The sequence below is a fragment of the Scophthalmus maximus genome, chromosome 14 (genome assembly GCF_022379125.1).
Source record: "Scophthalmus maximus strain ysfricsl-2021 chromosome 14, ASM2237912v1, whole genome shotgun sequence".
NCBI lineage: Eukaryota > Metazoa > Chordata > Actinopteri > Pleuronectiformes > Scophthalmidae > Scophthalmus > Scophthalmus maximus.
Window position 1 is genome coordinate 224,775 of NC_061528.1, and position 26,524 is coordinate 251,298.

Consider the following 26,524-nt stretch of genomic DNA (forward strand, 5'->3'; position numbering starts at 1 on the left):
TTCTCAGAAAAACCAAGCCCCCCACCAAAGCTTGGTTTGACTGATGTGCTAAAGGAGAGTGTGTCCCTGGCCTGGGCCAAACCAGAACAAGATGGAGGCAGCAGAATTACTGGTTACCTAGTGGAAGCTCTGGAGAAAGGCCAGGAGAACTGGGTCAAGTGTGGTGTGACCAAGTCCACCCACCTCACAGTGTCTGGTCTGAGAGAGAATGCCGAGTACTTCTTTAGGGTCAGAGCCGAGAACCATGCTGGATTCAGTGATGTTAAAGAAATGGTCAACCCTGTCGCAGTCAAAGACCAGATTGGTAAGTTATAGACTGATCAGATCTACCGATTGGTTAAGACCAATAAAGACGAAATACAAAATGCAGAATAAGACAATGTTTATGATTAGAAGTAACCAAATGAAATAACAAAATATTACAATTTATTTCAACCAGCTATAACTCACTTTGTTACCTGTGTGCTTCAGAATCTCCTGAGATCGACATGAAGGACTTCCCTCACAACACAGTGTATGTCAGAGCCGGCTCTTCCCTTAAGTGTGAGATCCCACTGAAGGGCCAGCCTTTACCTAAAGTCTCCCTGTCCAAGGATAACGTGCTGCTCAAGTCAACAATGAGGTTCAACTCTGAAGTCACCACTGACAGCATCAGGATCACTTTACGTGAGAGCATCGCTGGAGACTCGGGACGGTATGACATCACTGCCTCAAACTCCAGCGGAACCACCAAGTCTTTTGTAAACATTGTGGTTCAGGACCGTCCTAGTGCCCCACTTGGACCTGTGGAGCTGTTTGACGTCACAGAAGACAGCGTTAGCTTGAACTGGCTCCCACCGGCTTATGATGGTGGCAGCCCCATCAATAACTACATTATCCAAAAGAGAGAGACAACCACCTCCAACTGGATAGACGTCTCTTCTGCTGTGGCTCGCTGCACCATGAAAATTATGAAGCTGACCACTGGCCTGGAGTACCAGTTCAGAATCAGGGCTGAGAACAGATATGGAATCAGCGAGCACATTGACTCACCAACTGTCACTGTCAGCCTTCCTTACAGTAAGCATACTTTATTTTACGTCCCTCTTTTATCCTTTTGGTTTTTCTTCTGATAAAAAATTTACATTTAAATGTTCCAACTCTGCTTCTTACCTACCAGCTATTCCTGATGCTCCATCGACTCCAGAGATCACTTCTGTAACTAGAGAGACCATTACTGTAGCCTGGACAGAGCCCAAGTCAGATGGCGGCAGCCATGTGTTTGGCTACCATCTCCATATGAAAGACAAAAACAGCATCCTTTGGCAGACGGTCAACAAGATGGTGATCCGTGCCACACATTTCAAGGTCAACAATATCAGTGCTGGACTTATTTATGAGTTCAAGGTGGTAGCAGAGAATGCTGCTGGAATCAGTGCCTTCAGCAAGGTTTCTGATGCAGTGCTGGCTATTGATGCTTGTGGTAAGTGGAGTTTCAAATTTCTATAAAAGCCAAGGAAATGTGATTTCACTGCCAAAGTTGTCTTATAATGAGTTACCTCTGTCTGTTCCTGCAGAACCACCCATAAACTTGCGCATCAGTGACATCACCAAGAACACTATTAGTCTGGCCTGGCAGAAACCCAACTATGATGGTGGATCCTCGATCACTGGCTACATCATTGAGAAGAGAGAAGGTGTTAGTGCCAAGTGGTCCAAAGTCAACCTCACCAATGTCACAGACACCCGCTTCACTGTGACTGGCCTAACCCAGGACGAGACATACGAGTTCAGAGTCATGGCCAAGAATTCCGTCGGATCAGTTAGCAACCCGTCTGTGACTGTTGGACCAGCAACATGTGTGGACACCTATGGTAGGTGTCCTCTCAGCTTTTGAGCGTTTTATTCCAAACTTTCGATTGCCATAACATTTAGTTAGAGACTGAACCCTTTATATTTTGGACACACTGCGGCCTTTCTTTTAGTGCATGTTTTTAGTGCATATAACATTTTGGAGATCAACTTCTTTATTTGTTTTCAAAATATATCCTTGCCATTCACTTGTCCTTGTGCACACTCATGTATCATGTATATATCCATCAGAATTTGAACTCACCTGCTTTTTTTCATTTATCATAAAGGTGCCCCAGAGATTGAAATACCTCAGGAGTACTTCAGTGAGGTCAAACACAAGGCTGGCTCTAATGTGGAGCTCAAGTTTAATGTCACAGCCAAACCTGCTCCAACCATTGAGTGGTTTAAGGATGGCAGGGAGCTTGACCCCAACAACCAGCTCTCATTCAAACACACATTTGAGTACACCAGTTTGTTCCTGAAGGAAACCACTCGCTTTAATTCTGGTACCTATGAGGTCAAGGTGAAAAACTCCTTGGGATCTGCTTGTGGTATTGTCCGTCTGCTCATACAAGGTATTCAATTATTGTATAAAAATGTGTTTATGACAGTAATTTTCACCTGGCTTGAAATTGATCTTATATGCAGTATAAACCATTCATGAACATGACCCTCTCTTATCCAGACAAGCCCGGCCCACCTGCTGGAGAGATTCAGTTCAAGAAGGTCACTGCTGACAACATAACCATCATGTGGTCCCCACCTGCTGATGAGGGTGGTGCCATGGTGACTCATTACATAGTGGAGAAGAGAGAGACCAGCAGAGTCATGTGGTCTATAGTCTCTGAGAAACTGGTCGACTGCATTGTTAATGTCCCCAGACTAATCCAGGGCAATGAGTACATCTTCAGAATTCGTGGAGTAAACAAGTACGGCGTTGGAGACGCACTGGAGTCTGAGCCTGTAATCGCAAGGAATGCATTTGGTAAGTGAACAGAGTGAACTTAATATGCTTTCCACAACTGTTATTATGTCCTGATTTGATTATTAGGTTTATAAAACAACTAAACTAAATCTTATAACTTTATGTATGAATTAGGAGTTAAGGTTTCCGATTGCAGAAAATTTGTGAGAATGCAGAAAAAAAGCCCCAAAAAAAGTTTATAATGAATTTTTATTTTATACAGTTCCTCCTAGCGAGCCATCCAAGCCTAAAGTGAGCATGATCACCAAGTCCACCATGACGGTAATCTGGGAAAGGCCGGCGTTGGATGGAGGCAGCGACATTGATGGCTACTACCTGGAGAAGAGGGAGAAGAAGAGTCTGCAATGGTTTAAGGTGTGTTTTCTCTCCATGTATTTAAGAACTCAAAACAAAGTCAGTGTCAGCCTCAAAAAGTAAAAATTTCTGTCCAGGTGGTGAAGGGAACCATCAGAGACACAAGGCAGAAAGTCACCAACCTGATGGAGAACAGCGAGTACCAGTACAGAGTTTGTGCTGTCAACAAGGCAGGAGCAGGAAACTACTGTGAGCCTTCTGACCTCTACAAGGCCTACGACCCCATCGGTATGCTTTGAATATGCACATTTCCTTACCATGACAGACTTGTTGGAATTTCTTCTCAAGATTTCTTTATTGTTGAAGTCTTCACATGGAAACTGTTATCTTCTCCAGATCTGCCTGGCGAGCCATCCAAGCTGCGTGTGGTTGATTCCACAAAGACTTCCGTCACCCTCGGCTGGGAGAAGCCCATCTATGATGGCGGCAGTGAAATTACACACTACATTTTGGACCATTTGAACAGTGAAGAAAAAGAATGGGTGACCATCAACCCACAGGTTAAGACCTGTGAATATGTGGTGTCCCACCTCAAACCTGGATCCTACTACTTCTTCAGAGTCTTTGCTGTCAACTGTAAGGGCAAAGGAGAGGACATCAAAATGTACCAACCTGTGCAAGCCAAAGATATCTTGGGTTTGTATTTATGTAGACTTCTCTATGGTATTGCAAAAGGCATGTGTCTTTGTTTTATGATAAAGATCAAACTTGTGTGTAAGAAAGCTATCATCAATTTAGGTTAACCCTAACCCTAACCCCCTTTTTACGGCTTCAAATTGTTGCAAATGATTTGCATATTCTGATGGTTTATAATTGTGTCATTATTAATACATTAATTCCTCCTCCTCCCATTTGTATCACACTTCTATCCAACAGAGGAGGCTGATTTGGACTTGGATGTTCCCATGACAACCCAGTACACAGCTAGGGCTGGTCGTGATGTGGAAGTGTTTATCCCCCTGAAGGGACGCCCTGTCCCCAACGTCACCTGGCGTCGCAGTGACCGCAACATGGCTGGTGACAACCGCTACACCATCACCAGCACTGAGCGAGCCACCACACTCCTCATAACCAAGGTCACCCGCGATGACTGCGGCAAGTACCTGCTGGAGATTGAGAATGGCGTAGGAGAACCCAAGATTATTACCGTTTCTCTAAAGGTTCTGGACAGTCCATCCACCTGCCAGAAAATTATGATCAAGAACGTGACAAGAGGAAAGTTGACCCTAAGCTGGGAAGCTCCTCTCATTGATGGTGGTTCCCCTGTCACAAATTACATTGTGGAGAAGAAGGGCTCCACCATGAAGGCCTACCAGGTGATCACTACTGAGTGTGCCAACACAAGTTACAAGGTCTCAGGCCTGGAGGAAGATATAGCTTACTTCTTCCGTGTATCAGCTGAAAACGAGTATGGTGTGGGTGACACCTGCGAGACCTCTGAGCCTGTCAGAGCCACGGAAACTCCAGGAGCTGTTAAAGACCTGGTGATGGTGGACTCCACAAAGAACTCTGTTACCCTGCAGTGGACAAGACCTGAGCATGATGGTGGCAGCTACATCACTGATTATATAATTGAGAAGAGAACCAAGGAAGATCCAACCTGGACTTTGGGTGCTACATGCAAGCGTTGCAGCTGTGAAGTCACAGGACTCAAGGAGAATGCCGTCATGGACTTTAGAGTGTTTGCCAAGAATGAGAAGGGCAACAGCGACTTCTCCCAGATTGGTCCTATCACAGTGATTGACTTCATCATTCCACCTGAGGCAATTCTCAGTGACTACCCCAATGGGGAGCTTACTGTTCGCATCGGTCAGAACATCCACATTGAACTGCCCTTTAAGGGAAAACCAACACCTGCAATCAGCTGGCTGAAGGATAACTTCCCTCTGAAGGAAAGTGAGAAGATTCGCTTCAGGACCACTGACAACAAGACTGCCGTCACAGTCAGAGGAGCCAAGAAACAGCATGCTGGCCAATACACCTTGGTTCTTGACAACAGAGTCATTAAGAACTACTTTGACATTAATGTGATCACTGTGGGACCCCCCTCTGTGCCTGTTGGACCTATCCGCTTTGATGAGATTAAAGCTCAGAGTATCATCATCGCCTGGGATGAGCCAAAGGAGGATGGAGGTGGCGAGATCACCTGCTACAGCGTGGAGAAACGCGAGACCTCCCAAGCTAACTGGAAGCTAGTCTGCTCCAGCGTTGTCAGGACCACATTCAAGATTCCCAACCTGGTCAAGGGAACTGTGTACCAGTTCAGGGTCCGTGCAGAGAACAAGTATGGAGTCAGCGAACCACTCAGCTCCTCAGACATTATTGCCCAACACCAGTACAAACCACCAGGTCCCCCAGGAAAGCCAGTGGCCTACAACATCACCAGTGATGGTATGACCATCAAGTGGGAGGCCCCAGGTTTTGATGGAGGATCCCCTATCTTGGGCTATCATGTCGAGAAGAAGGACAGGAACAGCCTCTTGTGGCAGAAAGTGAACTCCACCACCATCTCCAACAGAGAGTACAGAATCATTGGTCTCATGGAGGGACTGGAGTACTCCTTTAGAGTCTATGCAGAGAACAATGCTGGACTCAGCCCTGTCGGTGAACAGAGCAAACACACGCTCGCTATCTCTCCTGTTGGTAAGTACATGTTCAAAACTACAAATATGTCTCACGAGTTAAGTTAGAAACCAGTTTCATCCCTTGTTTATCCTGTAAAGAAGTAGGTCCAGGGAATGTTTAGCAAACAGTCTAATATATAAATATATATATTATTAAACAGGAGCTAACTATGCGTTGTGAATGGCTCTGAGTATATTTCTCAATTTTTTTAAGATCATGTTTGCTTCTGTATTACTTCAGGATTTTTTTCAACCAAGCACTATATATAAATTGGTTCTTTCTTCTCTCATTAGATCCACCTGGCACCCCTGCCTGCATTGATGTAACCAGAGACTCAGTCACCCTGAAGTGGGACATCCCCAAGAGGGACGGCGGCAGCAAAATTGTTGCCTATAGTGTGGAGAGGCGCCAAGGTAGAGGCAAATGGCTGCGGTGCAACTTCACTGATATCAGCGAAACCCAGTTCACTGTGACTGGTCTGTCATCTGGAGACAGATTCGAGTTTAGGGTGATTGCTAGGAATGCTGTGGGCACGGTCAGTCCACCATCTAACTCCTCTCCATACATCATGACCAAGGATGAGAACAGTAAGTATATTAAACTTGATATCAAAAATGTTGGGTTTTTCACATTCCTTTCATTCTGTTGATCCCTAATTTCTTTATTCTCTTTGCATCTCCAGTTGCTCCTGAGATCATTTGGTCTCCAGATCAGGTTCTCACTATGAGGGCTGGAGAGAATGTGAAGCTCAGTTGCAGCATCACTGGACGTCCTGTCCCCCAGGTTACCTGGTACAAGGATGGCAAAGAGATCGACAAAAGGACCATAATGGACATTGATATCACTATCAGCATCGGCACCAGCAGCCTGTTTATTCGTGATGCTGACAGGAACCACCGGGGAATCTATACTGTAGAGGCCAAGAACAGCTCCGGAACCAAGAAAGCCGACATCAATGTCAGAGTGCAAGGTCGGTAAATATTAACGATTATGTTTCTGTATGTTTTAGAGACATTGTATGGAACAGACATTTTCAATCCTTTTTTTATGACACTTGGTATCTACATTCTTGCTGCCTTCAGATACGCCCGGGCCTGTTGAGGGTCCCGTCCGTTTCACCGGCATCGCAGCTGATAAGTGCACTGTGTGGTGGAACCCACCAGAGAATGATGGCTGTGCCGCCATCACTCACTATGTGGTAGAGAAGAGGGAGACATCCAGGATCTCCTGGGCCATGGTCACATCCAAGTGTGAGGCCTGTTCTTACAATGCCACCAACCTAATCAAGGGCAATGAGTACCAGTTCAGAGTCTCTGCTGTCAACAAGTTTGGTGTCGGCAAACCACTGGACTCAGATCCTGTCATCGCACAGATGCAATACAGTAAGTAAATACAATACAATTTGGTTCAGGGCAAGCAAACAAGTGACTCACACACAACAACTACAACACGATCGACTCTGACTTGTTTTAATCCAATTTTTCTGCTCTCTCTCAGCCGTGCCTGATGCCCCTGGTACCCCAGACGCCACTCATGTGACAGGAAACAGCATCACCACGTGCTGGACCAGACCGAGATCAGATGGAGGCAATGAAATCAAACACTACATCCTGGAGAGGAGAGAGAAGAAGAGCCTGCGCTGGTTGAAGGTTTCCTCCAAGAGGCCCATCACAGAGCTGAGACACCGCGTCACCAACCTCACTGAGGGCAACGAGTACGAGTTCCGCGTCATGGCTGAAAACGGCGCTGGTGTTGGACCAGCCAGCAGCACCTCCAGGCTCTTCAAGTGCAGAGAGCCTACCAGTGCTCCCAGTGCTCCCACGATGATCAGGGTAAGATTGCAGCAGACAGTTCAGATCTTTTCTCCTCACATAATTTCAGACATATATTTTCAAATACATTTATTAGTTACTTGAAATGTCTTTTTAATGATCAGTATTTGTGTGGAACTTCAGCATTTTAGGTACTGTTAAACAGATTTTTAATTGGATCTGCACCAAAGCTCACACATTCATAGAATCAGTCCTCTAAATATGCCTGACTTGTTTTTCATTAAGATCCATGAATTGTGTCGCATCCTTTAACAAAGTTTCATGGAAATCTGTTCTGCATTTTTTGTAAAGCTGACAGACAAATGAACATAAAGACAGGGGGAAACATAACCTCCTCGGCAGAGACAATATCATAAATGTACAAATAATAATAGAGGGAAATGAGAACAAAGAAATGAACACATTATGAATTCTACCATTGACTCTGTTTTCTTGACGATCAGGTCACTGACTCCACAAAGTCCTCTGTCAGCCTGGAATGGACCAAGCCCGTCTTTGATGGTGGCATGGAAATCATTGGCTACAATGTCGACATGTGTAAGGCCAGTCTGGAGGAGTGGCACAGAGTCAACAACCAGATTTGCTTCCACAACAGATACACTGCAAAGGGCCTGGTACCTGGAGAGCTCTACAAGTTCAGGGTCAGTGCTGTGAATGGATCAGGAGAAGGTGAAGCATCTGTGATGGCCAGCCCTGTTCAGGCTCTGGACAGACTTACATCTCCTGAGATCGACATTGATGCCAACTTCAAGCAAACTCACATCGTGAAGAATGGTGGCATGGTCACCCTCCACATTGCATTCCGTGGCAAACCAGCTCCACTAGCCACATGGTCAAGGGCAGATGGTGAGCTGCCTGTCTTGGCTGATGTCAACACCACAGATTCGTCCTCCACTCTGATCATTGAGGGGTGCACAAGGTATGAGGCTGGCAAATACACCCTGTCTCTGGAGAATAACAGTGGGCGTAAGTCCATCACACTCACTGTAAAAGTACTGGATACACCTGGACCTCCGGGAGCCATCACCTTTAAAGACGTTACTTGTGGAGCCTTGACAATGATGTGGGATGCCCCCACCAATGACGGTGGCGCCCGAATCCACCACTACATTGTGGACAAGCGTGAAGCTAGCCGCTTGGCCTGGCAGGAAGTCAGTACCAAGTGCTCTCGTCAGATGATCAGGGTAAATGGCATGGATATTGGCGTGCCATATCTATTCAGGGTGATTGCTGTGAACCAGTATGGCCAGGGAGAACCTCACGAGATGACCGAGCCTATCACTGCCACAGAAGAACCCGCACCACCCAAGAGACTGGATGTCGTTGACACCACCAACTCCACAGCCTCACTGGTGTGGCTGAAGCCTGAGCATGATGGAGGCAGCCGCATTAGAGGCTACATTGTTGAATTTAGAGCTAAAGGTACCGACCACTGGGTTGTTAGTGGAGAGACCAAGTCCCAAAAGATGCTGGTGGAAGGTCTGATTGAGAATACTGAGTATGACTTCAGGGTCAAGGCCAAGAACGATGCTGGAATCAGTGAGCCTCAGGGCACCTTCAGCTCGGTGGTCATTAAGGAGCCTCGAATTGAACCTACTGCCGACCTCAGCAGCATCACCAACCAGCTCATCACCTGCAAGACCTCCAGCACCTTCACAATCGACATCCCTACCAGTGGCAGGCCTGCACCCAAGGTCACCTGGAAGCTGGAAGAGATGAAGCTGAAGGAGACCGATAGAGTGTCCATTAAGACCACAACGGAGAGAACCACTCTGCTGGTGAAAGACAGCAAGAGAAGCGACAGTGGAAAATACTTCCTGACCTTAGATAATGCTGCTGGTGTGAAGACATTCGCAGTGACTGTAGTTGTCGTTGGGAGACCAAGCGCACCCACAGGCCCTGTGGACATTTCTGGAGTTTCCTCAGAATCCTGCACCCTGTCTTGGTCTGAGCCAACAGACGATGGTGGCACCGACATCACCAACTACATTGTGGAAAAACGAGAGTCTGGCTCTGCCTCCTGGCAAGTAGTAAACTCTAGTGTGAAGAGAACCACCATCAAAGTCACTCATCTTACCAAGTACATGGAGTACACCTTCAGAGTGTGCGCTGAGAACAAGTTTGGAGTCAGCAAGTCCATTGAGTCCGCTGCTGTCGTCATTGAGCATCCGTTTGGTAAGTTCTGTTCAACAACTACAAAAAAATAAATGCCAGTCCTGATTTTACACAGAGGCATTTTGTGAATGTACTTTGGTCCAGGTCAAATTAGGTATGTCTGTTCTCACCGCCACTTCATTTTCACAGTTCCTCCAAGTCCTCCAACTCGTCCAGACGTGGTGTCCGTTTCTGCAAACGTCATCAGCATCAAATGGGATGTGCCATATGCAGATGGTGGCAGCAAGGTGACGGGCTACTGGATTGAAAAGAAGGAGAGGAACACCATTCTGTGGGTGAGGGAAAACAAACTGCCCTGCCTGGAGTGCCATTACAAGATATCCAGCCTGATCGAGGGCCTGGAGTACCAGTTCAGGGTGTATGCCATGAACATCGCTGGATTCAGTAAGGCCAGTGAGGCCTCCAGACCTGTGGTGGCACTCAATCCTGTTGGTGAGGGAAACATTCATGTCTTCACTACACACATTTACTATACAAATAATCACAGGTTATTTTTTTCATGATGGCTAATGAACAAAAATCAATGAATGTAATTTACTGTTGACCTTGCTCAGCTAAAACCAGTTCAGAAATCTCTAAGCCTCTGAAAACTTCATGATCCTGTTAGAATCAATCTCAAATAAAACATTCATTATTTTGTCTTCCACCTCATCATTACATCATAGATCCTGAGATGACGTCATAGTGCAAATAACTTATGTCGTGTGAAGAAATATTTTGATCAAGTTTCTATGTTTAGAATTTTTTTGGCTCATTATGTTTAATGTTTATTTTAAAAAAAAGATTCTTGTATTTTTTAAATTTAAACACAATTTTAGTACTTTTATCATTTCTTATGGTTTATTTACACAAATAACATTTTAGCTCAGGCTTTACAGATACATTTTTAATGCAGAGGTCAAAGGGTTAAGATCTTTAACAGCTGTGTGGTTAAACCTGTGCTGCAGTTTTACAAAATTCTTCTGTCCGTCTTGACTTAGATCCTCCTGGTAAACCTGAGGTGACGGACATCAGCCACTCCTCCGTGTCGTTGTGCTGGACCGTGCCTTTCAACGATGGCGGCAGCAAGATCGTTGGTTACGTGGTGGAGAGGAAAGTTTACAGCACGGACGAGTGGGACGACAACCGCTGGCTCAAGTGCAACTACACCACAATCAGTGAGAACTACTTCACCGTGACTAACCTGTCAGAGGGAGAGACCTACGAGTACCACGTCATCGCTAAGAACGCTGCCAGCGTCCACAGCGCACCCTCAGAGTCCACCGGACCAATCACGTGCAAGGATGAATACTGTAAGTTGGTCATGAAGTCAGTACAGTTAGGAATTTTTGTTTAAAATGTTCAGTTTAGATTCAGATATTAAACTTTGATAAAAAATGTTGTTTAGTTAACGTTTTATTTGTTAACTCGTCTTCTTACCTGAATTAATCTTTCTGTTATGTATCAGTGTAGCTATGATGTTACGTTTTTTAAACAATCCACTGCTGAAGGTTGGTTTATTATTCATAGTATTAAAGGTGAAAGGATCATTTCATTTACTTTACAGACACAACTATATACTTTTAACTTTTGCCTTTGATTATATCAGCGCATCCTTACAAAAAGCTCTACAGTTTATATCTGTCAACTCGCTCTGAGGTAAAAAACATTTCCTCTTGACTGTAGCTCCTCCCAAAGCCGAGCTCGACAGTAAGCTGGTAGGTGAGACGGTCGTCGTCTCTGCCGGCTCTGACCTCGTCCTGGACGGCGCTGTAGGTGGTAAACCAGAGCCGACTGTGTACTGGTCGAAGGGCGACAAGATTTTGGACCTCGGAGAGAAATATTCTCTAACCTACACTGCCACCAGAGCCATGGCCGTCATCAAGAGCTGTGACCGATACGACACGGGCAGATACATCCTGACTGTCAAGAACGCCAGTGGAATCAAGACCGCCGCTGTCAGCGTCAAAGTTCTAGGTGGGCAACCAAGAAACGACATTAATTAAACTCTAATTACATGATTTCAGACTAAGTCTAATTTATTGTACATGATTTAGTTGACGTTTGACTCGTAACTGAACAGAACATTCAGTAGAGATGGAGTAAATACAAGTCTGACGGGTTCTCCTCTTCCAGATACTCCTGGAGCTCCGGCCGATAAGATCGTGATCAGCAGAGTGACGGAGGAGAAATGTACAGTGTCCTGGAAGATTCCTCTGGAGGACGGTGGAGATCTTGTCAGCCACTACATCGTGGAGCGTCGCGAGACAAGCCGCCTCAACTGGGTCATCATGGAGGCTGAGTGCAAGACTCTGTCATGTGTCAGCACCAGGCTGATCAAGAACAACGAATACGTCTTCAGAGTCAGAGGAGTCAACAAGTTCGGACCTGGAGTTGCTCTGGAGTCCGACCCCGTCATCGCCAGGAACGCCTACAGTAAGATGCCATGTTTCTCTGAGGTTAACTTTAAAGTTAAAGGGCAGTTTGTGAAAAGGAAAACATGAGATACATTTGCTTCTGTGACATTGACCTGTCCCCTCCACACCTTCCATCCCTCAGCCATCCCATCCCAGCCGGGCACACCGGAAGCGACAGCTGTGGCCAAGGAGCACGTCATCATCGAGTGGCTGAAGCCCGAGAGCGACGGGGGCAGCGAGATCAAAAACTACATAGTGGATAAACGAGAGAAGAGCAGCACCAGGTGGGAGCAACATCTGATGGATTTAGTTTTCCCTTTCTGAAATGTTGATGCTTATTGTCTCTCTGACCGTGTCCTGTCCTGTCTTCTCTGGAACAGGTGGACTCGGGTGAACAAGACTTACACCATTTACGACACTCGTCTGAAGATCACAGGCCTGCTGGAGGGAAGTGAGTACCTGTTCAGAGTGACTGCCGTCAACGCTGCTGGAGACAGCCAGCCCAGCGACGCCTCACCATACATCCTCTGCAAAGACCCCACATGTAAGATCTTTTATCTTCAAACCTTAACCGGTGCAAAAGTTTACAGAAGTTCATTTGTAATTCTTTGTGGAGATTTGTTTCCTCTGAATGGAATGACATCTATCTACAACTACTCCTAGATACACCAGCTCCTCCATCAATGCCTCGTATCACCGACACAACCAAGCACAGCATTAGCATGACCTGGACCAGGCCCATGTACGACGGCGGCTCAGACGTCACTGGCTATGTGGTTGAGATCCTAGAGGAGGGCACGGAGCAGTGGTACCGCGCCACTGCCAAGTCACTCAAGACCAATGAGTATTTGGCTGCGGGCCTGGCAGCCAATAAGAAGTACAGATTCAGAGTAGCTGCCATCAACAACAATGGCACCGGAGAGTTTAGTGAACCCAGTGCTGAGGTTGAGCCGCTGGAGAGAATCGGTGAGTCGATCCACCTGCCATGACAGAATGTGGAGAAATGTATTCAGCAGAGACAGAAAGTTTCATTTGATTTTCAAGAACAATATCACCAGCTGCAACAAAAAAAATATTTTCCCACCTTCTACGTAATTTGTTCTAAACACATTTATAAAAACAACAAAAGAAATATTAAGTGAAGACGTTTAAGTCTGTAAAGTAGAATCACAGCATGTTCTCACTCTCTCCTCACCGTACTCCACCTGCTCAGAAATGCCTGACCTGGAACTTGCCGACGACCTGAAGAAAACCGTGTGTCTGCGCGCCGGAGGAACCCTGCGTCTGTTTGTGTCCGTCACCGGCCGGCCGCTTCCTGTGGTGGCCTGGAGGAAAACTGGAGTGGAGCTGCAGAGCCGCGGCTTCATTGAAACCACAGATAGCTACACCATGCTAATAATGGAGAAGGTCGATCGCTACGACTCTGGAAAATACATTGTGGAGGCAGAGAATCCATCTGGCAAGAAGACTGCCATCATCCTGGTTAAAGTCTATGGTATGTAGTCTGAAGTTTGGACAGAAACCCGTCATGGTGAATGTGTCTGAGACTCACATCTTCTCTTCCTCCACTTTTCTCCTTCCCACAGATACTCCTGGTCCCCCGAGTTCTGTGAAGGTGAAGGACTACACCAAGGAGTCCGTCGTGATCACTTGGGATGTTCCGAGCATTGACGGTGGCGCTCACGTCAGCAACTACATTATAGAGAAGCGTGAAGCCAACATGAAGTCGTATAAAACCGTCACCACTGAGTGCAGAAAGACCCTGTTCAGGATCACTGGTCTGGAGGAGGGTGTGCACTACTTCTTCAGAGTCCTGCCAGAGAACATCTATGGTGTTGGTGAGCCCTGCGAGACGTCTGAGTCGGTGCTGGTGTGCGAGGTGCCGTCGGTGCCTCTGGATCTCCAGATGGTCGATGTCACCAAGTCTTCAGTCACACTGCTCTGGGAGAAGCCAGTGCACGACGGAGGCAGCAGGCTGACGGGCTATGTCATCGAAGCCTGCAAAGTTGGCTCAGACAGGTGGGCCACCGTGGCGACACCCAAGGCCTCCGTGTCCCAGCACACCATCCAATCCCTGACGGAGAATGACAAGTACGTGTTCAGAATCCGAGCCACCAACAGCAGGGGAGCCAGCGAGCCCATGGACATTGTCACTCCAATCACAATCCAGGAGATTAAGGGTAAGAACTCACATCAACACAATCACTCATACTGCGAATAAAACTACCTAAAATACAATCAACACATCACATATCTCCTGTATATTCCAGTGATGCCCAAGATTGACATGACCAGCATCCCTCAGAAGATTGTCCACGTGCACCGCGGCAAACCCATCGACCTCAACATCCCCATAAAAGCCAGACCGTTGCCAGTCTGCTCCTGGTTCTTCACTGGTGTCCAGTTGAAGGACAGCCTGGACCGCATCAAGATCGACAGTAACGACAAATACACCCACCTCGTCATACGTGAGACCACAATCAATGACACGGGAAGCTACACGCTGCAGGTGAAGAACGCCATCGGCATGGCAACAGAGGTCATCAAGGTCATTGTGCTTGGTAAGTAGACTCTCTGAACAAAATTAGTTCATACACAAATAAGATGTGACAGATTAGAGGCCAGAATATGTAGCAACCATTAATAAGTCAGTGTCTGTGATCATAACATTCAAATGATTTATTACAATAAGTACAATTCAACTGAAAGATTTCTAAGCGCGACCTCCTTGTGTTCGTCCAGACAAACCTGGTATCCCAGTTGGTCCAATGAAGATTGAGGAGGTTGACGGCGTGTCGGTGACGGCCAGCTGGGAACTTCCAGAGAAGGACGGTGGGGCCAATGTCAGTGGCTACGTGGTGGAGCAGCGTGATGCCCACCGGCCAGGCTGGTTCACTGTCTCAGAGTCAGTAACGCGACCCTGCTTCAAGTTCACCAGACTCACAGAGGGAACAGAGTATGTGTTCCGCGTTGCCGCCATGAATCGCTTCGGCATTGGTGGCTTCCTGCAGTCGGAGGTGGTGGAGTGCAAAAGCGCCAAGAGTGAGTTCTCTTCCCATCAACAGCGTGGTCTTCCTGTTGTCTGTGTATCGTCTTGTTTATTCATGTGCTTCCTGTGATAACAAACAGTAATTCATCTGTTTTCCTGTGTAGCCATCCCTGGACCACCCAGCAGACCAGAGGTGCTTGACATCACCCACGAGGGCATGACCCTGACCTGGCAACCACCTGAGGACAATGGTGGCTCCACCATTGCTGGATACATAATTGAACGTAAGGAGGCCCATTCTGACAGGTGGATGAAGATCAGCAAGAACCCCGTCACCATGACCAGGTACCGCTCCTCCGGCCTGATCGAGTGCGTGGAGTACGAATACCGTGTCACTGCCATTAACTCCAGAGGAGTCGGGAAACCCAGCGAGAGCTCCGCCATCACTGTTGCCATGGATCCCATTGGTACGTGACAAAACCAACACCACCTATTGTTGATTAGTCTGATGTCAGTATTTTTACCAAATGTCTCCATGTTTTGTTGAACAGAGCCTCCAGGAACTCCAGTCCAGGCCCGGGTCACGGACAGCACCAGGACTTCGGTCTCTCTGGCTTGGTCGCCACCTGAAGAGGAGGGTGGTGCTGTGATCACTGGCTACTTCATCGAGATGCAGAAGGTGGACCAGGTGGAATGGACACTGTGCAACACTACACCAACCAAGATGTGCGAGTACACACTCACCCACATGCCTCAGGGTGCAGAGTACAAATTCAGGGTCATCGCCTGCAACGCTGGTGGTACCGGAGAGCCCGCCGAGATTCCTGGAGTGGTTAAAGTCCAGGAAATGCTGGGTAGGAGAAAAAAATAATAATTTACAGTCTGATTCGACTGTCAAAAAAACAAGATGCTTATTCTGTATTATTTATTTCTCTAGCACCTGAATCTGTCATTGATGTGACAAAAAATTGATCTGTGTCATCTCCAGATTATCCCAACTATGAGCTTGATCGTAAATATGAGGAGGCCTACGTGGTGCGACAGGGCGGAGTCATCCATCTGTCTGTACCTATCAAGGGTAAACCCATCCCTACATGCAAGTGGACCAAGGACGGTCGTGACATCTCCCATCGCGCCATGATCGCCACCCACGATGACGTCACTGAGCTGGTCATCAAAGAGGCACACAAAGATGACACTGGTACCTACGACCTGGTGCTGGAGAACAAATGCGGCAGGAAGGCTGTGTACATCAAGGTGACCAGCTTGTCTGAATTGACAGTGAAATAAAATACACTTGAACACATTTTCTTGGAATGGTTGATACTTAACGTTCTATGTATGTCCTCCTCCTCTAGGTGAAGGTGATCGGTCGCCCTGATGTCCCAGAAGGCCCTCTGGAGTTTGACGACATTCAGGCCAGATCAGTGCGAGTCAGCTGGAGAACACCTTCAGATGATGGTGGTTCTGACATCCTGGGATACATCGTGGAAAGGCGAGAGGTACCCAAGGCCGCCTGGTGTACAGTTGACTCCCGGGTGGCCGAGAATTCTCTGGTGGTGAAGGGCCTGAAGGAGAATGTGCAGTATCACTTCAAGGTTTCCGCTGAGAACCAGTTTGGTGTCAGCAGATCTCTCAAGTCTGATGAGGCTGTCATGCCAAAGACTCCACTTTGTGAGTATTGATACTCTCTGTGATTTTTCTCATAGGCACATTGCTATGTTATGATTATAAATAAACCTTGAACACAAGTAACTATTGAATTAAATTACGACATGCTTCACCTCCAGGCCCACCAGAACCCCCCAGCAACCCACCAGAGATCATGGACGTGACCAAGTCTACAGTGGCTCTGTCCTGGTCCCGCCCCCGGGATGACGGTGGCTCTCGCGTCACAGGATACTATGTGGAAAGGAGGGAGGTGTCCACAGAGAAGTGGGTCCGCCACAACAAGACCCACATCACCACAACCATGTACAATGTCACAGGTCTCATCCCCGATGCAGAGTACATGTTCAGAGTCGTGGCTCAGAACGACATTGGGCAGAGTGAGCCTGGTCCTGTTTCAGAGTCTGTTGTCTGTAAAGAACCATTCGGTGAGTTAATGTTATGATTCTGCATGAACAAAATGATAAAACTGTGTTGAATAAGTTGAAGAGACACAGCAAATCTGAAAGTAGCTTTTTTTCTCTGAGCATGAGTTACGTTTATTTGCGATATTGTAGAATTAATCCAAGAACTGATTTTGCTCCTATCATACAATATCATTACTTAGTGTCTTTTTTTCTACGCTCCTTTTGTTCATTCCTTATAGACAAACCCAGCCAGCCAGGAGAGATCGACATCATCTCCATCACCAAAGACTGCATCACCATCCACTGGCTCAGGCCCGAGCATGACGGAGGCAAGGAGATTCTGGGCTACTGGATTGAGTTCAGGCAGGCAGGGGAAAGTGCCTGGAAGAAATGCCACAAGGAGCGCTCCAAGGATCGCCAGTTCACCATGGGTGGCTTAATGGAGGCACAGGAATACGAGTTTAGAATCTTTGCTGAGAATGAGGCTGGACTCAGCCGACCTCGTCGTACGCCAATGGGCATCAAGACCAAACTGAGCGGTGAGCTGATGCAGATCTTATATCCCATCAAACAGAATTTGTGATGTGACCTGGGTTTTATACAGTATGGTCTGAAGTTATATCATCAGGAATGAAAAAAAATATTGTATACATTTTACAAAGAGCATAATGAATATTGATTTTAATGAAACTTTGCTGAACCTTTCCTGCAGTTGGTGAGGCTCCAGCCTTGAAGGAAGAGATCCAAGACGTAACCACCAAGCTTGGCGAGTCAGGCACTCTGACCTGTGGCATTATTGGCAGACCCCTGCCTGAGATCAAGTGGTACCGCTTCGGCAAGGAGTTGATTCAGAGCCGCAAGTACAAGACAAGTTCAGATGGCCGTAACCACTCCCTCAGCATACTTACAGACGAGCAAGAAGACGAGGGCCTGTACACCTGCAGGGCCATCAATGAGGCCGGAGAGATTGAAACCAGTGGCAAACTGCGCCTACAAGCAGCTCCCCAGTTCCACCCTGGCTTCCCTCTGAAGGAGAAGTACTCTGCCGGGGCTGGCACCAGCCTCCGCCTGCATGTCATCTACATTGGTCGTCCAATTCCCAAGATCATGTGGTTCTATGGCAAGAAGCCTCTGAATGCGTCAGAGAATGTGATCATTGAAAATACAGAAAGCTACACCCACCTGGTGGTAAGGAACGTCCAGAGGAAGACAAATGCTGGCTGCTATAAGGTGCAGCTCAGCAATGGGTTCGGAACCATTGACACTGTGTTACGTGTTGAAATCCAAGGTAAAACCCGACTACCAAGAGCAAGAAGTTCTCCCAAATATAGTCATTTCAAATTTCAAAAAAATACAGCTTTCCTTTGAAGACATCAGTCTTATCTGTGATGAAAAAACTTAACTGTATTGCTTGCTATTTGAATTAAAAACATAAAAGGTCTATGTTAAGTCTATGTCTTATAGTTAGTAAATATTAGTGGTTAAATGCTAGTAGTTACAGTTGTGATTTTATTTCTTGTTTCATCCAACAAATAACTGTTCTACATCTGCATGTATGTCTTTAAAAGAAAAGTTGTTACTCATTCCATCCTTTGGTTTGTCCAGATAAACCCTGCATCCCTGAGGGTCCGATGGTCATTGATGCCCTGCTGAAGAGCTCAGTTGTCATCAGCTGGAAGGTTCCCAAGGATGACGGTGGCTCCATGATCTCAAACTACATTGTGGAGAAGCGCGAAGCCAAAGAAGGTGAGCAGTGGCATCTGGTGTCCTCCTCCGTCTCTGGCACTACCTGCCGGGTCCCCAACCTGATAGAGAGCGCTGGCTACTACTTCAGAGTCTCTGCCCAGAACCAGCACGGAGTCAGCGAGCCTCTGGAAATCCCATCAGTGGTCATCATCAAGAGTCCATTCGGTAAGTCCACCCATATTTTCTTTACCATTTTGGCTTGTGCAGCCACAATATAGAGTGCTGCAGTAACATTCCCTGTTTGTTTTTCAGAAAAACCAGGCATCCCACAGCAGCCCTTCATTCTCAGCTCCTCCAAGGAGTCGTGTGTTGTCTGCTGGAAGCCTCCGAGCAGCGACGGTGGAGCTAAAATCTCAAACTACTACCTGGAGAAACGTGAGAAGAAGCAGAACAAGTGGATATCAGTAACCTCTAAGAAGATCGTGGAGACCAGTTACGAGGTCACAGGCTTGATTGAGGGCTTCGAGTATGAGTTCCATGTCAAGTGTGAGAACGCGGGTGGTGAGAGCGACTGGAGTGAGATCTCTGCTCCCATCATCCCCAAGTCTGACCAGTCTCCCCGTGCTCCCGTCTTCAGGGAGGAGATCAGGGACATGACTGTCAAATACCAAGCCAATGCCACCTTTGTTACTAAGGTACTAAGCTTTGAAAAACACAAGATTTAATTGTTTCAATTCCAGTTCCTGCTAAGATCCAACCGTGGTAGATACTTAGACATTGAAAAGAAAAGAAATGTGTTAAGTTTTTTTCAGTACATTATCTAACTTGATTATTTTGCTATGACAAGGTGGTGGGATATCCAAAGCCTGTGGTGAAATGGTATCGCAGTGGAAAGGAGATCCAGGCAGATGGAACCAAGATCAAAGCCCAGGAGTTCAAGGGAGGCTACTACCAGCTCGTCATCACAGCTGCTGATGAGAACGATGCCACAGTTTATCAAATCAGGGCTACCAACTCCTCTGGATCTATCTCTACAACAGCCAACCTGGAGGTGGAAGGTAATGAACCTATTTTTGGTTTAATTATTTAAATAGAAATTATATTAGATAACAACCTAATGTATTGGGGGGGTTTTATTTTAATTCCAGTTCCTGCTAAGATTCACCTGCCCAAAGAGCTCCAGGGAATGGGAGCAGTCCATGCTGTCCGTGGTGCTCACATCACCATCAAGATCCCCATCTCTGGCAAGCCTGAGCCAGCAATCACTTGGCAAAAGGGTCAGGAGATCCTCTCCAACTCTCCTCATCACCAAGTCATCACCACCAGGTCTTTCACCTCCCTGGTATTCCAGAAGGGAGTACAGAGGAGAGATAATGGATTCTACATTATCACTGCAAAGAACAGATTCGGAATGGACAAGCAAACCATCGAGGTGAACGTGGCCGACATACCTGATGCTCCAAAGGGACTCGTGGTCAGTGACATTGCACGCGACTCCATCACCTTGACCTGGGAGCCCCCTGCCAGTGACGGCGGTAGTGACATCATTAGCTACATTGTGGAGAAGTGTCCCACTTCTGCTGACAGGTGGATCCGTGCTGGACAGACCGCTGACTGCAGCATCACAATCATAAACATATTTGGAAAGACCAAATACCAGTTCCGTGTCATTGCAGAGAACGAGTTTGGTCTGAGCCCTCCTTCTGACCCAACCGAGCCCATCACGACAAAGGAAGACACATCTGTGATTAGGAACTATGATGAGGAAGTGGACGAAACCAGAGAGATCACCAAGGAAGAAGCTCTATTCTACAAGGTGAAGGAGCTGTCCTCTAAATACACCATCTCTGAGGAGCTTGCTCGTTGCCAGTTTGGAGCGGTCCATCGCTGCATTGAGATTGCCACGAAGAAGACCTTCATGGCTAAGTTCATCAAGGTTAAAGGAACTGACCGCGAGTTGGTTCTTCGGGAAATTGAGGCCCTCAACGTAGCACGGCACCAGAATATCATTTACCTGCATGAATACTTTGAAAGTATGGAGGAAATTATCCTGATCTTTGAATTCATTTCTGGAGTTGACATCTTTGAGCGCCTCGGCACCAGCAACTTTGAGCTTACAGAGCAGGAGATTGTTCGCTACCTGAGACAAGTCTGCTTTGCCCTCAAGTTCTTGCATAGCCACAACTTTGGCCACTTTGATATTCGCCCAGACAACATTGTCTACACCACAAGGAAAAGCACCACATTAAAGATTATTGAGATGGGCCAGGCTAGGCTGCTGGTGCCAGGAGAAAACATCAGAATGCCATTCTCAGCTCCAGAGTACTGTGCTCCTGAGGTCCACCACCATGACTTAATCACAACAGCCACTGATATGTGGTCTGTCGGTGTTATGGCCTATGTTCTGCTCAGTGGCCTGAATCCATTTGCGGCAGAGTCGACTACAAAGATGATTGAGAACATCTCCAACTGTGAGTACATCTTTGACAGTGAAGCATTTAAAGACATCAGCCTGGAGGCTATGGACTTTGTGGACAGACTCCTAGTCAAGGACAGGAAGCTCCGTATGACAGCCCATGAGGCTCTGGAGCACCCATGGCTCAAGATGAAGATTGAGCATGTCAGCAACAAGATCATTAGAACACTGAGACACAGAAGGTACTACCAGACCCTGGTGAAGAGGACAGACACTATCGTATCAGCAGCTCGTGTGGCTTATGGTGGCGCCTTTAAGAACCAGAGAGGATTGGCTGTTGGTAAAGTGAAGATTGGAACCGAGTACCATGGCCTTCGCGCTGGTCCCGTCATTCATGGCTCAGCTGAGGAAGGTGGCCATGTCCGATTCACATGTAGCATTGCCAACTATGACAAGAGCACACAGGTGTCCTGGTACTTCGGGAACCGTCAGCTACACCCAAGCCCCAAGTATGAGATCACTTACAGTAACGGTTTTGCCAGCATCTATGTAAAGGACATCGAAGAGAGTGATGATGGTGTGTACAGATGCAAGGTGGTGAGTGATGATGGAGAAGACAGTGCTTATGGAGAGCTCTTTGTTGATACAGTTAGAGGCATCAGAGAGCACTATATCAGCCGCTCCATCAAGAAGCTGAGGAAGAGAGTTGACAAGACTAAACTTCTGCAGAGACCACCTGAGTTCACCTTGCCTCTCTACAACAGCACTGCCTACATTGGCGAAGATGTCCGCTTTGGTGTAACAATTACTGTGCACCCAGAGCCTCATGTAGCTTGGCTTAAGAACGGAGAGAGAATCAAGCCAGGTGATGATGACAGCAAGTACACATTCACCAGTGATAAGGGTCTGTACCAGCTGTTGATTCACAACCTGGACATGAATGATGATGCTGAATACACTGTCATGGCCCACAACAAGTTTGGAGAAGACAGCTGCAAGGCCCGTCTCACTGTAACACCTCATCCTGTGATGGAGGAAACTATGAGGCCCATGTTCAAACGTCTCCTGGCTAATGTTGAGTGCACTGAGGGACAAAGTGTCCGTTTCGAACTCAGAGTCTCAGGAATCCCAGTTCCCACTCTGAAATGGAAGAAGGATGGCCATCCACTAGAGTTTGGTCCCAAGGTTGTCGTCATACAGGAGGATGTTGATTACCATGTCCTGCATGTCAGAGAGACTCTGCTTGAGGACTCCGGTTTGTACAAGGTCACTGCAAGCAACTCTGCTGGCTCTGCAAGCTGCCAGGCAACTCTGAAGGTCGACCGCCTTACTTATACCAGGAGAGAGTATAAGAGCGAGGAGGAGAAATACAGACACATTCGGAAACAAATTGAAAAGACTAACAAGATGGCTCAACGAATTGTTGCCACTCAGGAGCTTGTACCTTTTAACCCCACGGCCCAGGAAGCCCTCAAATTTGCTGCAGAGATGTACAAACCTGCAGTGAGTACCAAGAACATTGAGGGTGAGTTTGACATCACAGTGGAGATGTCTGAGACCAAGAAACTGGAAGAGGAGAGGAGGATCTTCATGCCATATGAGATACCTGAGCCTTTAGTTCACGATCCAAGAGTCCTGGATGAAGACAAGACAATCAAACAGTTTGTGCCTCTCTCGGATATGAAGTGGTACAGAAAGCTGAAAGACCAGTATGAGATTCCAGAGAGGATGGAGAAGATTGTGCAGAAGAGACAGAGACGTATTCGCCTGTCCAGGTGGGAACAGTTCTATGTCATGCCCCTCCCACGAATCACTGATCAGTACAGACCAAGATGGCGTATTCCAAAACTCAGTCTGGACGATCTGGAGACCGTCAGGCCTGCACGCCGTTCACCCTCTCCAGAATCTGAGGTATCCTTCAGATCCAGGAGGAGATCTCTGGGAGACTTTAGTGATGAGGAGCTGCTGATGCCTGTAGACGACTACCTTTCCATGAGGAGAACAGAGGAGGAGAAAATGACACTGGAGGATGAACTGGAGCTCGGCTTTTCTGCCTCTCCTGCTGGAAGCCCTGTCCGCATTGAGCAGCGTGCCATGGAACGTGAAGAGTGGAGGCAGGAGGTCGAAGTTGCTGAGACAAAGAAAAAACGTACTGTTTCTCAGTTCATGAGGAGGAGGAGGTCATTGTCTCCCACATACATTGAGCTGATGCGTCCTGTCTCTGAGCTGATTAGACCAACACGTGTCAGGCTTCCCGTGGAAGTAGAGGGACAGATAGTGGAGAGGAGGTCCCCCACCCCAGAGAGGACCCGTCCCCGTTCCCCCAGCCCCATCAGATCGGCTGAGAGGTCATCCCGCTCATCCTCGAAGTTTGAGCGATCTGCCCGCTTTGACATCATGTCCCGCTACGAGGCCAGAAAAGCTGCTCTCAAATCTGAGAGGAAATATCAGGTAGTTAGCCAGACACCTTTCAGCCTTGACCACGCTCCACGTGTGACTGTCAGGATGCGCTCTCATCGCATACCAGTTGGTCAAGACACCAAATTCACGCTGAACATCCAAACCAAGCCGGAAGCCGAGATCAAATGGCTCCATAATGGAACTGCAATCTCTGAAAGCAGCGAGAAATATGTTTTCAGCAACATGAGTGGTGTTCTGTCCATCAGCATCCTCGACTGCCAGGAAGAGGACAGTGGCACATACCGCTGTGTCTGCTCCAACTCTAAGGGAGAGGCATCGGACTATGCCACCTTGGATGTGTCAGGTGGTGGCTACACTACCTTCTCCTCTCGCCGCAAAGATGAAGATGTTCCCAAACTATACGTCCCTGAAGTAACTCGAATTGACCACTATCACACATCTCACTTCAAAACTGGCTATGCCTCCCAGACCCACTTTGAGGTAGAGGAGAGCAAGTCTAAGTTAACAGAGACACATGAGGTTGTCTCACGTGAAAGATACGCTGCCTCCTCTGAGAGGTACTCCTCTGCTGAGAGGTACGATTCATCTATCAAATCTGCCTCCGCTGACTACCTGTCATCTGGCTCCTCCTACTCATCAGAGAAATTTTCTCTATCTGGGAAGCACACCACATCTGAATTCAAACTGAAGTCATCCTCTGCTGCTGCTGCTGTTGCTGCTGCTGCTGTTGTTGCTGAGGAAGTTTCTGTCCACAAGGTGAAGCCTTCTCTTGCAGCCAGAATCCTCACCAAGCCTCAGTCTGTGACCATTGAAGAGGGAGAGACCGCCAGATTCTCCTGTGATATCGACGGGGAGCCTGCACCCAGTGTCACATGGATGCACGATAGCAGAACTCTGGTCTCATCCCACCATGTCCAGGTCACCACAACTCAGTACAAGTCCAGCCTGGAGATTTCCTCTGTGACAGCCTCAGATGAGGGCAGTTACACTGTGGTGGTAGAGAATTCGGCAGGCAGACAGGAGGCTCACTTCACTTTAACCATTCACAGAGCAGCTCCTAAAGAAGAAGTTAAAGCTGTCAAATCCCCTGAACCATCTGTAAAGTCACCAGAGCCTTCAATCACATCACCTGCCCCCTCCATAACTTCTCCTGTTCCCAGTGTAAAGTCACCTGAACCCAGCATCACGTCCCCCGAGCCTTCAGTTAAATCACCAACTCCAAGTGTAAAATCCCCAGAACCACGTGTAACATCTCCCACTCCAAGTGTTAAGTCACACACACCGAGTGTGAAGTCTCCTGAACCAGAGGGAATTAAATCTCCTCGGAGCATCAAGTCTCCTGTGCCTTCCTCACCCTCTCCTGCACCCAGCTTAAAATCACCAGCTCCGAGCGTCAAATCTCCTGAACCTGAAGGAGTCAAGTCTCCGCGGGGTATAAAATCCCCAGAGCCCAGACTCAAGTCACCAGCACCAATTAAGTCTCCAGAGAGAGTGAAGTCCCCCGTCCCAGAGGAAGTAAAAACTCCTCGTGGTGTCAAATCTCCAGAACCTGCAGGACTCAAAACACCAAGAGGAGTGAAGTCCCCAGAACCTGCTGGAATAAAAACACTGAGAGGCATCAAGTCCCCGGAGCCTCCAGGGATCAAATCCCCCAGGGCGTTGAAGTCCCCTGAGCCAGAGGGAATCAAATCACCTCCCAGGATGAAGTCTCCTCCTCCAACCATGTCCCCTAAAAGGGTTGTGTCTCCACCCACTGTCAAATCCCCGACTCCGAAACCTTCCAAGGCCCTGAGTCAAGTTACAGCTGAAGTCTCTGAGGCCTCATCCATGATGATGAAGAAAGAAATCCACACGATGGAGGAGACATCCTCCTTTTCTTCCTCCACCCAGCAGGCCATGATGTCATCCATGATGGAGTCCAGCTCTTTCAGCAGCATGGCAGCTGAGATGAAGTTTGAGACCATGTCCATGTCCAGCATGTCCTCAATGGCGTCCGAGTCTTATGCAATGAGCTCCAGCAGCCTCACGGAGATGGCCTCCCACATGGAGGGATCCTCATTCAGAGCAATTGGTAAGAAAACCTTCTTCAAGGAATTGTGGTAGTTCTTGTCCTTGTAAAGTTAGAGCTCATTTAGTCTCCACACTTATTCAGCAAATAGTCGATTTCTTGAAATGAGATTCTAACTAGAATGTCACGCAGTAGAGCGCAAACCTCTGCCAAGGCCCAAAGCTTCTCCTCCTCCCCCACTGCACCTGAAATCACTCGTCAGGAGACGGTCGATACTTGCTCACCATCATGATGTCACGTGATGATGTCATGTCACGTGACATCATGATGCCTCACAAAAACACCAACAATCTCACAATGTTAAAGACAGAGATCAACATTTCTGGCCCCGCTCCTTTGTCCAGATCTATGACAGACAGACAGACACACAGAGACACAGACAGACAGAGACACAGACATAGACAAAGGCAGAAAGACCGACACAGACACAGACACAGACAGACAGACACACAGACAGAGAGACAGACACACAGACCGACAGACAGAGACAAAGACAGACAGACAGAGAGAGACACAGACAGACAGAGACAAAGATAGACAAGCAGACAGACAGAGACACAGACAGAGAGACAGACACACAGACCGACAGACAGAGACACAGACAGACAGGGTTGAAAACACAACCTCATTGTCCAAGGTCGAAGGTAAAAATAATGAATGATCCAGATT

At 47.4% G+C, this 26,524-nt stretch overlaps 1 protein-coding gene and 1 long non-coding RNA gene across 12 annotated transcripts in view; one reads left to right on the forward strand and one right to left on the reverse strand.

Annotated features, from left to right (window-relative positions):
- ttn.2 (titin, tandem duplicate 2) overlaps nucleotides 1-26,524 on the forward strand; it is a 188,528-nt gene that overhangs the window by 160,550 nt on the left and 1,454 nt on the right. For all 11 annotated transcript variants that reach the window (XM_047337112.1, XM_047337113.1, XM_047337114.1 and 8 more), the window contains 37 exons: nucleotides 8-304; nucleotides 472-1,059; nucleotides 1,160-1,462; nucleotides 1,557-1,853; nucleotides 2,121-2,408; nucleotides 2,519-2,818; nucleotides 3,021-3,172; nucleotides 3,250-3,400; nucleotides 3,509-3,808; nucleotides 4,049-5,815; nucleotides 6,091-6,384; nucleotides 6,480-6,767; nucleotides 6,880-7,179; nucleotides 7,295-7,629; nucleotides 8,073-9,804; nucleotides 9,934-10,236; nucleotides 10,785-11,096; nucleotides 11,470-11,760; nucleotides 11,920-12,219; nucleotides 12,343-12,484; nucleotides 12,581-12,744; nucleotides 12,864-13,166; nucleotides 13,414-13,695; nucleotides 13,787-14,380; nucleotides 14,471-14,761; nucleotides 14,943-15,242; nucleotides 15,354-15,656; nucleotides 15,741-16,043; nucleotides 16,178-16,446; nucleotides 16,548-16,863; nucleotides 16,980-17,285; nucleotides 17,504-17,803; nucleotides 17,977-18,552; nucleotides 18,870-19,175; nucleotides 19,263-19,645; nucleotides 19,798-20,008; nucleotides 20,099-25,858. In XM_047337112.1, coding sequence (XP_047193068.1) covers nucleotides 8-304; nucleotides 472-1,059; nucleotides 1,160-1,462; nucleotides 1,557-1,853; nucleotides 2,121-2,408; nucleotides 2,519-2,818; nucleotides 3,021-3,172; nucleotides 3,250-3,400; nucleotides 3,509-3,808; nucleotides 4,049-5,815; nucleotides 6,091-6,384; nucleotides 6,480-6,767; nucleotides 6,880-7,179; nucleotides 7,295-7,629; nucleotides 8,073-9,804; nucleotides 9,934-10,236; nucleotides 10,785-11,096; nucleotides 11,470-11,760; nucleotides 11,920-12,219; nucleotides 12,343-12,484; nucleotides 12,581-12,744; nucleotides 12,864-13,166; nucleotides 13,414-13,695; nucleotides 13,787-14,380; nucleotides 14,471-14,761; nucleotides 14,943-15,242; nucleotides 15,354-15,656; nucleotides 15,741-16,043; nucleotides 16,178-16,446; nucleotides 16,548-16,863; nucleotides 16,980-17,285; nucleotides 17,504-17,803; nucleotides 17,977-18,552; nucleotides 18,870-19,175; nucleotides 19,263-19,645; nucleotides 19,798-20,008; nucleotides 20,099-25,858 — 19,707 coding nt within the window. The remainder of the gene's footprint in view (nucleotides 1-7; nucleotides 305-471; nucleotides 1,060-1,159; nucleotides 1,463-1,556; nucleotides 1,854-2,120; nucleotides 2,409-2,518; nucleotides 2,819-3,020; nucleotides 3,173-3,249; nucleotides 3,401-3,508; nucleotides 3,809-4,048; nucleotides 5,816-6,090; nucleotides 6,385-6,479; nucleotides 6,768-6,879; nucleotides 7,180-7,294; nucleotides 7,630-8,072; nucleotides 9,805-9,933; nucleotides 10,237-10,784; nucleotides 11,097-11,469; nucleotides 11,761-11,919; nucleotides 12,220-12,342; nucleotides 12,485-12,580; nucleotides 12,745-12,863; nucleotides 13,167-13,413; nucleotides 13,696-13,786; nucleotides 14,381-14,470; nucleotides 14,762-14,942; nucleotides 15,243-15,353; nucleotides 15,657-15,740; nucleotides 16,044-16,177; nucleotides 16,447-16,547; nucleotides 16,864-16,979; nucleotides 17,286-17,503; nucleotides 17,804-17,976; nucleotides 18,553-18,869; nucleotides 19,176-19,262; nucleotides 19,646-19,797; nucleotides 20,009-20,098; nucleotides 25,859-26,524) is intronic.
- LOC118282964 lies at nucleotides 15,674-17,970 on the reverse strand. Its single transcript, XR_007032082.1, has 5 exons — nucleotides 17,461-17,970; nucleotides 17,007-17,268; nucleotides 16,222-16,757; nucleotides 15,934-16,039; nucleotides 15,674-15,815 (listed from the first exon to the last, which is right to left on the reverse strand). It is a non-coding gene; the product is annotated as an uncharacterized LOC118282964 (long non-coding RNA).